The sequence below is a fragment of the Trichosurus vulpecula genome, chromosome 1 (genome assembly GCF_011100635.1).
Source record: "Trichosurus vulpecula isolate mTriVul1 chromosome 1, mTriVul1.pri, whole genome shotgun sequence".
Lineage (NCBI taxonomy): Eukaryota > Metazoa > Chordata > Mammalia > Diprotodontia > Phalangeridae > Trichosurus > Trichosurus vulpecula.
The window spans coordinates 120,322,526-120,335,252 of NC_050573.1; the positions used below are offsets into that span (position 1 = coordinate 120,322,526).

The 12,727-nt window shown below is 40.2% G+C and overlaps 1 protein-coding gene across 3 annotated transcripts in view; it reads left to right on the forward strand.

Annotated features, from left to right (window-relative positions):
• Nucleotides 1-12,727, forward strand: part of ENPP2 (ectonucleotide pyrophosphatase/phosphodiesterase 2) — a 189,612-nt gene that overhangs the window by 74,020 nt on the left and 102,865 nt on the right. For all 3 annotated transcript variants that reach the window (XM_036739570.1, XM_036739576.1, XM_036739567.1), the window contains exons 4-8: nt 1,852-1,977; nt 5,652-5,712; nt 8,591-8,688; nt 9,010-9,089; nt 10,149-10,268. In XM_036739570.1, coding sequence (XP_036595465.1) covers nt 1,852-1,977; nt 5,652-5,712; nt 8,591-8,688; nt 9,010-9,089; nt 10,149-10,268 — 485 coding nt within the window. The remainder of the gene's footprint in view (nt 1-1,851; nt 1,978-5,651; nt 5,713-8,590; nt 8,689-9,009; nt 9,090-10,148; nt 10,269-12,727) is intronic.

The window sequence follows — 12,727 nt, forward strand, 5'->3', positions numbered from 1 at the left end:
TGGGCAAGAAAGAACATTGCCCGTCAGTGGTCATTCAGCTTTTGCTTGAAAATCTTCAGCAAGGGGCCTCACTGCTTCAAGAGGTATCTCGTTCCACTTTTGGCTAGCTCTCGTTGTTTAAAGTTTTCCTCCTATTGAGCCAAAATCTGTGTGTCTGCAGGCTTTTATCCACTGCTCCTTATTTTGCCTTCTGGGGCAAATTGGAACAAGTCTAGTCTCTCTTTGCCATGAAGGCGCTTCAGAGACTTGCAAACAGCGATCGTGTTCTTCCCCTTCCCTTCTCTTCTCCAGATTAAACAGTCCCAGTTCATTCAGTTTGTCTTCAATGATATAGTGTCCAGCCATTTATCAGGCTAGTCATCTTCCTCTGGATGACATTCAACTTCAGTTAAATTTTTTAAAAAAATTATGAAGTACAGAGGACGGAGTGGATAGGAACTGGCCTTGGAATTAGCCAGACCTGAGTTCAAATGTTCCCTCTGGCACAGGCCCTGGGACCTGGGAAAGTTGGGCGGTCAAGGATTTAAGTGCCTACTGTACACCAGACACTATGCTAGGCTCTGGGTACACAAAAAAGGCAAAAGATAGTCACTGCCCTCTGAGGATCCCACAACCAAATGGAGCAGACAGCATGCAAACAACGTATGCGTGGAGATAATCAGGAGAGGGAAGGCATCAGTATGAAGGGGGATCAGGAAAGACTTCCTGTAGAAGGTGGAATTTTGGCTGGAACTTGAAGGAAGCCAGGAGGTGTCACTGAGGAGGGAGGGCATTCCAGACATGGGGGAGGGGCAGTAAAAAACACCCAGAGTCTGGAGGTGGCATCTCCAGGTGAGGAATAACCACTAGGGAAGATGCCAACTTTCTTTGAGACAGGGAGTTTCCTCCTCAGGCAGCTCCCTATAACAATGAAATCACAGGTTGAATCCCTGTTGAGTTGCTTAAGACACTAGATGCTAGTAACACAGAGTCAAAAACACGACAGTCTCCATCCTCAAGAAGCTTATATCCTCTTAGGGGTAGATAGGATAGGGTAGCTAGGTGGCACCAGAGTGCACAGAACCCTCATCTTCCTGAGTTCAAATCTGGCCTCAGACACTAAAAGAATCTGACCCTGGGCAAGTCACTTAACCCTATTTGCCTCAGTTTCCTTATCTGTAAAATGAGCTGGAGAAGGAAATGGCAAACCACTCCAGTATCTTTGCTAAGAAAACCCCAGATGGGGTCATGAAGAGTCAGACATGACTGAAAACAACAACAAGGATGTACATACGGAGAAGTCAATATGAAGCATTTTGAGGAGGGAGAGAGGAGTTTGCTAATGAACTTCCTAAAATGTAGGGTATTAAAACCTTTCTGCTCTTCTTAGAGAAGGTCTTAGGAATTGCTCCATGCTTTGTAGGTAAATCAAGCTGCTTAAGCTTCAATAAGTCTGCACATGAAAATAGATAAGCTAAGATACATATACTATCTATGCCTTGACACCATGACTTGATTGCAACCAACTGATATAATCACCTTTGCATTTGCTACATTAGGGCAACTCAAGAAAGGTAAGATCCCTCCACACTCACCAATGGGAATTCTACTTTTTCAAATGAGTCTCACTTCATTCAGATGGATTATTCTTTAGAAAACAAAATTAAATATAAATCTGATTAAGACATTCTCTAAACAATCACTTGGGCCTCTGGCCAACACAGATTTCACGAGTGGGCAAAATAATGTGATGTTTTTACTGCTTCCTCTAAATGTCTTGAGCTTACTTGGCTGCCTCTGCATACCACTGGTGTTCTCCCTTCCTTTGATTCAGAAGAAGCCTTGAAAAATCTCTTATTTTGACTCTTTCAGCCCGTGGCTGGGAATGCACGAAGGACAGATGTGGGGAAGTAAGAAACGAAGACAATGCTTGTCATTGCTCAGAGGACTGCTTGGCCAAAGGAGACTGTTGTACCAATTACCAAGTTGTTTGTAAAGGTATGCATTTTTCCCTTTTTCTGGGTCCTCTTCAGATTTGGGAGAACAAAAGCTGGACTTGGTCCAGGAAACAATGAATTTTATTGCCTTGGATACTAGCTTGGGAATTTGAGGAGAAATAACCACTTCCCTCTGTTTTGCCACTGCAGAATGAAGGGATATAAAATAGAATTTGATAATTACATAGAGCTGCTTTTCCAACAACACAAGGCAGGGGAATGTAGTGGAAAAAAAAATTCTGGACCTGAAATAAACCAAGACCTGTATTTGAATTCTACCTCTAATACTTAATAGCTATGTGACCAAGGGAAGTCGCTTAACCTTTCTGAGCCTGTCTTCTCATTTGTAAAGTGAGGATAATGACAATATTTGTGTTACATACCTCCCAGGGTCATTATGAAGATCAAATGGCTATGACAGGCACTTTGTAAACTTGAAAGTGCTAAAGAAAGGCCGGTTAATATTAATGTTAGGTGCTCTTTTGACAACACATTGAAAAATGTGCAAGCAGCCCTCCCTTCTCTTCTTACTCCAAGTGAACTAATTTTGTGATTTTCTTGGAGATTACATCCTAGTTCCCTGTTCCTTCTTTGCCTTCATGATATTTTACTGTGATCCTCCTTCAGAGCATGAGCTTGGTTACTATCTGGGAAGGCTTTGTGGATGAGACTAGGGAGGCTGTCCCTGGGGACCAGTTCAGTTAAGCTCAGAGACACCGGTCACCAGGATAAGCTGACTAACAATGTGACAGTTTTCTTTTTTGTCCTTTTTTTTTGGCCACTTCAGTTGATAAAAAACTGTTTCCTGAAGGGATGTAAGGTTTAGCAGAGTCTGTATCTGTAGAGGGAATACTCGTGCCAACCGAGTCAGGGATATTCTAAATACCACTTTGAGTGCCTTCTTTGAGAGCAGGAAGAGAGTGCCCCATTAATATTGGATTTGTTTAAAAGGTCTACCCTATTTCAAGATACATAATCTTCCAGCCTGCAGTCAATAGCTAAGTTCTCACTGACCCTGGCAGGTTTACAAGGGAACTCTTTACATAGGAATGGTTTTTCTCAAGGGTTGGTCACAAACTTTTCCTTCAGCACTGGACATGTGATTTTTGTTTGCCCTTAGAAAAGTGGTACAAGACAGACAGCTTTTGATACATTTTGTTTTCTGCAGAGAAAATATCTCTTCATCTGAGTCCTTCTCTAGATGGGGAGAGGGGGGTGGAATGTGGGACTGAAGGGAAAACTTTTTCAGACTTCTATGCCCAGATTTGGGCAGCAGGCATGGTATGGCATAGAGAAGAGAGTACCAGGGTTAGAGGCAGAAGGCTGTGTGGCTTTGAACAAGGCACTTAACCTCTCTGTAAAGTGCAGAGAGTGATAGTTATATTCTATTCCTCATGGAGCTGTGCTGTTAGAATGAAATGAAAGCCTAAATGTCTATGGATGGGCACTGTACCTGTAAAGTACTAGATAACAATACTATTATTGGGGCATAAAATTCCTAGCAAGGAATTGCACCACCAACACAAAATGGCACTGGTCCTGCAACTTTGAGTCTGAGAGAACTGCCAGGGTGAAGGAAAAGTTAAATGACTTGCTCATGGTCACAAAGCCAGCATATCAGAGGTGGGATTTGAACCCAGGCCTTCCCAAATTTGAGGCCACTTCTCTATCCACTATGCTGTGCTGCCTTAATAATAACACATAATAGCTCACATTTATGTAGCACTTTGGAGAATGCAAATCATATTATTTATAACAACCCAAAGAGATAGTGAGAGTATATTCCCATTTTTCAGATAAAGGAACTGAGTCTCAGTAAAACTAAGAAATTTGGTGAAGTCCACAATCTCCTTGACACTTCTCTGACTAATTTGTGTACCTCTTTTTTTCCTTATTAAATTGTAGTCTCCTTAGGAATGAGGCAGCCAGGAGATGATGTGGAAAGAGCTCCAGGCTTTGGAGTCAGGAAGAGCTGTGTTCAAATCCAGCCTTAGACATTTACTAGCTGTGTGACCCTGGGCAAGTCACTTAACCCTGTTTGCTTCAGTTACCCATCTGTAAAATGGGCTGGAAAAGGAAATGCAAACCTCTCTAGTGTCTTTGCCAAGAAAACCCCAAATGGAGTCATGAAGAGTCAGATACAACTGAAACAACTGAACAACAAACCAAAAAGCTCCTTAGAAGCCAGATTTTCATTCTGTCACTCCTTCTGCATCTATCTCCTAGCATAGGGATTTGCACATTCAGTAGTCTGTAAGCTCCTTCAGGTCAAGGACTATTCCTGTCATTTTTTTTGTCTCTGTATCCTCTGTGCATAGCACAATGCCTAGAACATAGTAGGAGTTTAATAAATGCCCTTTGGTTAAATGAATTAGTTAAATTTGGAATAGCCAAGTCAGGACTTTGAACCCAGGATTTTGGACTTCAAGTCTGATGTTCCTTCTGCTTCCAATAAGAAGCTTTGAATAAATTGTTTTCAGTGGTTAAAGGGTTTTATTCAAGATCCTAACATCTCAAAGCTATCGACAATAGTTTTTATACTGAAAGTCTTCTGTCATCATTGTAAATCTTTTGCTCCTCAGTCCATGAAATGGGACTTATATCCTGTGTTACATAGGATCACGTTATAGGTTCAGTACTAGGCCTTTAGAGATCAACTTGGCCAATCTTCTCATATTACAGGTGAAACAGGCCCAGGGAGGTTAGGGGCCCACACAGCTAGTAGTAAGTGATAGGGCTGGGATTTGAATGCAAGTCTCCTGCTTCTAAATGAAGGCAGTGGCAGTGTGCCTGGCACCCAAAGGCACTTTATAAATGCCTGCTGATTGATCAATGACCATCTTGTTGTTGTTCAGTCATTTTGGTCATGTCCAACTCTTCGTGACCCCATTTGGGCTTTTCTTGGCAAAGATACTGGAGTGATTTGCCATTTCCTTCTGAGAGTGTCATTTTATTCCCATCCTTACAGATGAAGAAGTTGAGGCAAGCAGGGTGATGTGGCTTGCCTAGGGTCACACAATGTCTGAGACCATATTTGAACTCAGGTCTTCCTGGCCCCAGGCTCGGCGGTCTTTCCACTGAGCCACCCAGCCTATAGCAGCATGCACAGTTGTAGAATAAAGAGGGGTCACGACAAAACAACAACAGATCTTTTTTTTTTCTTTTCCCTGAGGAAATAGGAAAACTTTCTTCCCTGGATATTGTTAGCTTATTCATCTTTGATAGGTGTCTTGTTGTCATAAAAAGAGCTCTGGGCCTGAAATCAGAGGCTTTAGAAGTCATGGACTAGATGCATGACCTTGGCCACACTCTCTTGGCCTCAGTTTCCTTATCTCTAATGTGAGTGGTTTGTACTAGATGAGCTCCCATGTCCTTTCCAGCTCTAAGTTTGTGATTCCACTGTCCTTCGATCCTGTGACTTTCTCAGTGCTTAAACATGTATCCTTCGGGACTCAGAGAGGGTCTCTTAGGTTCATATCTCCTGGGATTTTCTATACTATACCTGTACTCTGACACCCTAGAATCAGGCGCTGGCTAGGTATCATAAACGTATTTTAAGATGAGCCACACATGTCCAGGTACAATATAGATTATAGGTCTTGGAATTGCTCATTTTAGGCTCTGGATGAAACGTTTGGCTATGCTCACCATAAAGTTCCCCATTTCCCCTTGTAGGAGAGTCCCATTGGGTGGATGATGATTGTGAGGAAATAAAAGCGCCAGAATGCCCTGCAGGGTAAGTGCAATTTATGTATATGTTTGAAGTACTATTACCTATTTGAACATTGATGAAGCAAAAAGATGGATCAATAGAGAAGGTAAAGCTTGAGGATGAGCAAGAAGAGCATACAAATAAAGAACGCACACTACTTTTGGATTCTTGAGATTTGGTTTAAAACACTGGCTCTGTCACTTACTACCTGTGTAACCTTGGAGAAGTCCCCTTACTGCTCTGGACCTTAGTCTTTTCTTTGGTAAAATGAAGAGTTTGGCCTTGATAACCTGTTATATATCCCATTCAGCTCTAACGACTTTGAGTTTATGAAATGGCCTTGTGCTTGACTATGGAAGAATAATAATGAACTAGTCGAAGGTTAAAATCTGTGTTCATTTTAAGAAATTAGTAATTTTCTTGCTGTCATCTGAAGATAGTAATGCTGCTGCTGCTGCTTCTTTTAGGTTTGTGAAACACTTTACAAGCATTCTTATTTGATCTTCACAATAATCCATCAGAGAAGGTGCTTCCTTCCCATCTTACAGATGAGGAAGCTGAGGCTCACAGAGGTTAAGGGACTTGACCAAGATCATCCATTTAGCAAGTATCTGTAGCAGGACTTTAACTCTTCATGAAATCCTAGTCTGGTGCTGTCTGCATCATGCCACCTATATCCACCGTTTTCCATGTTAACTAATTTTATAGGAGGTCTTTGTGCAACAGCGGGGAAGGAAGGAAACTCTCCTGGTGGTGATTTCGAAGTGATCCCCTTTGGAGAGCTGCAGCTCATTGTCTTAAGGATACCTTTGGCTTCAGAATTTCTACTTACCAAGAGAAGAGCTACCAATAAACATGGCCCACTCTATAGACCACTGAAGTATTGTTGTCTCTGTGAACCTCCAGACTTTGGTGCTCCACTCAGCTTAAATGTGATCAGCATAGGACCATTACTGCTTTTTAAAATGAACACTGTTGCCATTGTACAGTCTCTGTAATCACAGAGCACTTGGCGTATTGTATCATGTGGCGGAAGGTAGTCAATACAACAGAGGCAACACGGTGTAATGGAAAGGATGCTGGGCATTGAGTTGGGGAGCTTGGGATTCAAAATTCCCGTTCAAACCCTTCCTAGCTGTAGGACCAGGAACAAGTCATTTAATTCTTAAGTCTTAATTTCCTCATCTTTAAAATGGGGGATAATGACGTACATACTAGCTGCCTTATAGAATAACTATTATGAAAGTACTTTGCAGACCTTAAAAGTGCTAGATAACTGGCTGTTATTATTTTGTTTCCATCTGTAATGTCAGGAGCATAGGGAACCGCCTGCAAGGAAATGCCCTCTACCAATGCGAGTCAGCAATTGTCCCGTAGCTTGTGCTCGTAGAGAGTGGCATGGATCACAAAGAGCTTAAGTGACTTGCCTGGAGTCACACAGCTGATGTGGCAAGACCTGACTCCAGGTTTCCCTGACTCCATAGCCATCTCCCATTATTATTAATGATAACGTTATTTGTTCATGGGTTAACTTTGGAAACTTGTGACAATTTTTTAAAATGTGTTTTAGGCCCAGAGTCCACAACTGAGAAACTTGGTTGCTGTGTTTACTTTATGAACATGGAGGTGTGACATGTACTTTGTTGTGGGATTTTGGGGATAGTTTTTGAAATAAGATTGTGACCTTCAGTTCTTGAATGCTAAGCTAGTGAAGCAAAAGTTCTGGCAGATCCTATGGAGGAATAATGGCTTTGTGTACTGGCCTAGAAATGCTTGCTATCCAAGAACCAGTTTAGCTAATCTTGGAGAGGGTCATCACTTGTTTGGCTATCTATGGTAACTTAAGTTTTTTTGCTTTGTTTTGTTCAAAGCAATTCTTGAAGACTGTCTAACAAATAAATGAGCACTTTAAAAACCTAAAGCATTACATAAATACTAGTTATTATTTTCTATTGAGTCATGGGTGGGGCAGTGGTTTGATCAGAATCTGTGGAGGGACTTCCCAAGCTGCTGAAATCACAGACACCCGAAAGATTGAAGAGAAAATCGTTTACAAACATGGCGGAACCTTGTTGGCATAGTGGCCAAAGAGCCAACCTTGGAGGCAAAGTCTAAGGTCAAAATCATGCTTCTGATGGTTATTGGTTATGTGACCCTAGACAAGTCACTTAACCTCTCAATGACTTAGGCAATTCTTTAAGACTAGAAGTTTCAGAGAAGGTTCCAACTTGCATCACAACAAAGAGATTCATCACCTAGGAGTCCTCTATACCTATAAAATCACAGATCTAATCCCTATCTTCATACCTGACTATAGACATAGACCCAAAGAACTCGATTGAATTGACCACAGGTTGGATTTCATTCCTATGTAGTAAAAACCTGATCTAATATTGTCAACCCAGATGGTATGAGTTCATGCTGGCTTCTGATACCACTTTTCTTTTTGGAAACAATTGGGGTTAAGTGACTTGCCCAGAGTCACATGACTAGTAAGTGCCTGAGGCCAGATTCGAACTCAGGTCCGCCTGACTCCAGGGCTGGTGCTCTATATGCCACATAGCTGCCCACTGTTACCACTACTCTATAGGGATTCTTACTCAGTTTGTGAAGAACTCACAAAACCTACCTTAGCATGGTACATTATGCCATTTCTAGGTTTTCTTGAATCTAGAGTAAGAATACATATCTTAGCTCTTTGCTGCTTTACTCTATCAGTCCCAACTACCATTTACTGCTCTTTAGCCACTAATACCCACCCTCCAGGACATCTAGTCTTTAATGGTCTCTTGAGCCTCCTCCCTGCTTTCCTATCTTGGCCACTCTAGTAATGCACAATAAATGTACATAATTAAAATGGTGGAAATCATTTCTCTAATGCAAAATGTTTTGTTGTTAAAAGGTTCACTCGCCCTCCATTAATCATCTTCTCTGTGGATGGCTTCCGTGCATCCTACATGAAGAAAGGGAGCAAGGTCATGCCTAACATTGAAAAACTAAGTAAGAAATTTTACTGTCTTCACACCCACCATCTATGGCCTACATGTTAACTTAATTTCCAGCTGGTTTAGGTCTCTGGATAGAATTCTTCTTACTCTCTATTTGTACAATGAGAGGCCTTTGATATCTTGTTATATGAGGGCCTATAAGAGAATTGTAAACTCACAGATATGTGATAAAGTAGAAATGGTACATGCTAATTCTTGGTAGTTTTGTAAGACAGTTTGTAAAAAGGCCTTTTTAAAGCATCTGCAAATGGAAATTGTCCCCTCTTCTTATTGAATGCTTTTCCATTTTTAACATCTATAATTGTGTTTTCAGGATCTTGTGGCACACATTCTCCTTACATGAGACCTGTCTACCCTACAAAAACCTTCCCTAACTTATACACCTTGGCAACTGTAAGTTTTTTTAAAAGGATGTATTTAATATATTCAAAGGAAAGACTCATACTGAGATAATTTAAAGAGGAAAAATGTTTTTAAGAATTGATAAAATAGTGTTGGAAGAGAAGCTAGCCTGTTTTCAAACCTTATTCTTTCATCTGTAATTCACAGCAATAAGGTAGTTTTTTACTTACATCTTGATAAAAGAGATTCACTTTGACTTTAAATGCTAAAACCTGTAAGCATATTCCTTACTAAACATGTGTGTTGGTTTGTTAGAAGAAAATGGTCGTTAGTGAAAAGCCATTTGTGTCAGGACTGAGTGTGATATTCAGTTTTTCAAACCTAGTGGGCTTTGTTGCTTGTCCCCTGAGTTTGAAGTTTAATTATATTTTGCTAATTATATAATTCGAATCTTAGGTATTCTGTAAGATTCAGGCACCCACCATTTTTGTTTGCTTGGTAGTAGATGGGATAGGAGTACTGAGAAAATAAGGAAAAGAGAGTTAGAAGGGAGAAGAAACTTTTACAAGAAGCAAAAGAAATGCTAGCTAAGCTCCAAAATTTAGGAACTAATTAAAAATGAAAAATGTCTATGTTCTAGTCCACTGCTCTCATGTTGCTTAATGCCATATTTATTACCCTCTTCAGTGAAGAGTATGGATAATGCATCATTAGAACATTCTTAAATTTGTAATATATTTTAAATGCAAATGAGGATGAATGTTTCCTTGTCTAGTAAGTAGGTAATTTGAGACATCTGTATACATATATTTGTATTACTGTATTATATATATTTGTATATGTATAATACATATATGTATTTGTATACATATATGTATTATACTGGTGTATCTGTATCCATACATATACACACATGTATGTGTATATATGTACATATATACTTATATGGGCGTATGTATGTACATATGTATATATGTATGTGTGCATGCACACACACACTCATCTATATCACAACACAACTTTCTAAAGTAGTTACTCTTGGACTAGAATTGTTCCTGACTTTTTTGCGTATTGATGAACTTTTACTAATACATCTCCTCTTTTACATAGGGGCTTTACCCTGAATCACATGGGATTGTTGGCAATTCAATGTATGATCCCGTATTTGATGCTACTTTCCACCTTCGAGGACGAGAGAAATTTAATCACAGGTGGTGGGGAGGCCAACCAGTAAGTCTGAGTTTTTGCTGTGTTTGGGAAATTTTGGTTTTTTACACCTGTGATTTGCATAATTTTGAGAAATCCTATTTTGGAAACACCCTCCAACAGTTGAAAACCCATCTGTAATTTATGATCTTTGAGGCATCAAGTATGGGGCACCGAGTGGTTAATCAATCAATCAGTAAGTATTTATTAAGCTCCTATACAGTGGCACTGTGCTAAGGCCTAGAGAAGTAACTTACTCTTGGTTAACCCTAAGTATATGTCAGAGGTAGGATTTGCTTTTTCCCAGATCTCTGTCCTTCCATTACTGCATGATCCTTTAGAGTAACATACCCTTAGATGTTACTCCGTGAGTAACACCTTTTCTTGTTTGGTTAGGCTTTTGCCTCTTGTAAATCACTGAGTTAATACCTTTTTTTGGTTCAGTTAAATTAGGAAACATAAAGCATCACTAGAAAGTTGATTGATATAATTAAATTCTGATTTTGCAAACATTTGTTCAACAAATATTTATGGAGCAGACGTGTTTGATCAAATAGTTACATATTTATTTAGTGTGCGAGAGAGGTACATTAAAAATATGATAGTCTCTACCCTCAGAGGGCCTACATAATGGTTGAATAGACAAACTCAGACAGAGAGGCTATATACACCACTGTAATAATTCAGGTTTGAGATGAGTCTGGATTAGGGTGATAGCTTTGGAATGACAAGGTTAAAGGAGATGGAGATAGATTTAGTAGATGTTTTGAAGGAAGTGTCAGAAGACTTAGGAACACAGATTTACAACTGGAAAGGATCTTAGAGGTCACCCAGTCCAACTGTCTCATTTTATAAAGAGGCAAGTGGGGGTCCAAGAGGCTAAATAATTTGTCCAAAGTCCTTCAGGTAGCAATTCGCAGGGCTGAGATTTGAACTATCATCCTCTGATTCTACGTTCAGCTGGGTAGTGCAGTGGACAGAGGGCTGTGGGCCTAGACGCAAGAAGACCTGAGTCCAAAGTCAGCCTCAGACACTTACTAGCTATGTGACCCTGGGCAAGTCATTTAACCTCTGTCTGCCTCAGTTTAGTCAACTGCAAAATGTATATAATAATTGCACTTAACCAGGGTGGTTGTGAAGATCAAATAAAATAATATTTTCAGAACCCTTAGCACAGTGTCTGGCACATGTTTTATTGTTGTTTTCAGTCATGTCTAGCTCTTTATAACCCCTTTTGGGAATTTTCTTGGCAAAGCTACTGGACTGGTTTGCCATTTTCTTCTCCAACTCATTTTATGGGTGAGGAAACTGAGGCAAACAGGGTTAAGTGACTTGCCCAGGGTCACATAGATAGTAAGCATCTGCACCTGGCATATAGTAGGTGCTTCATAAATTTTTTTTCTTCCTCTCTCCCCTCTCCTTTCCCATTGTATCACACTGTCTCAACAGCTGTCTTTATATATTTGAAGGACTATCACATATAAAAAAGATTTGGAATTACCATACTTAACCCCAAAGGGAGCAGTGGATATAAGCTGCAAAGAGGACAGCTTGATGTAAGGAAATCTCACGAACAAGTGCACTTGTCCCAAAGTAGAACTGGCTTCCCCAGAAGGTAGTGGGATTCCCTTCATTAGAAGTCTTTAAACAATGGCTCAAGGACACTTGTTAAATATGTTGTAGTGGGGATTTTTACTCAGGGATAGGTGGCTTTTGATTTCTCTTCCAACTCCAGCAGATCATATGATTCTGCAATGGACAACATAAGTAAGAAGATGGAGAAGTCAGAGATAATTTGAACGTTTTGTCCCTCTGCGATGGGTCATTGGGGCCATTAAAAGAAATAGGGGAGTATGTATCCTAGAAAAGGGACGCATCCGTAGAATATTCAGAGACACATAATTTCACAGGTTTTTCCACTAGAATTCCTCTCTTTGAATGAAATGGTTCTTTGTACAACCTAAATGTTAGAAAGGTAGCCCTAACTTAATTTTAGGATGGGAAGATATTGTTTCTTAGCTAATTAAGAAATCCTTTGTTACCATCCCTCTCCCCCACATCCAGATTTTTAAAATCAACAAAATGGAGAGTGAAATAGAAGTTGTTGTTGCTGCTGCATCTGACTCTTTATGACCCCATTTCGGGTTTTCTTGGTGAAGATACTGGAGTAGTTTACCATTTCTTTCTCCAGCTGATTTTCCAGATGAGGAAACTGAGGCAAAGAGGGTTAAGTAACTTGCCTGGGGTTACACAGCTAGTAAGTATCTGAGGCTGGATTTGAACTTAGGAAGATGAACCTTCCTGACTCAAGGCCTGGTGCTGTCTCCACTGTGCTACCCAGCTGCCTGAAATTGAAGTACAGAGTGTTTATTTGGCTTTCAATAAAATCTTTCCTTATTGATTTGGGGTACATGTAACCCATTTGCTTTAACAGGAAACAAGTTAACACACTTGTCCCGATGACATCTCTTGTATTTATCCCT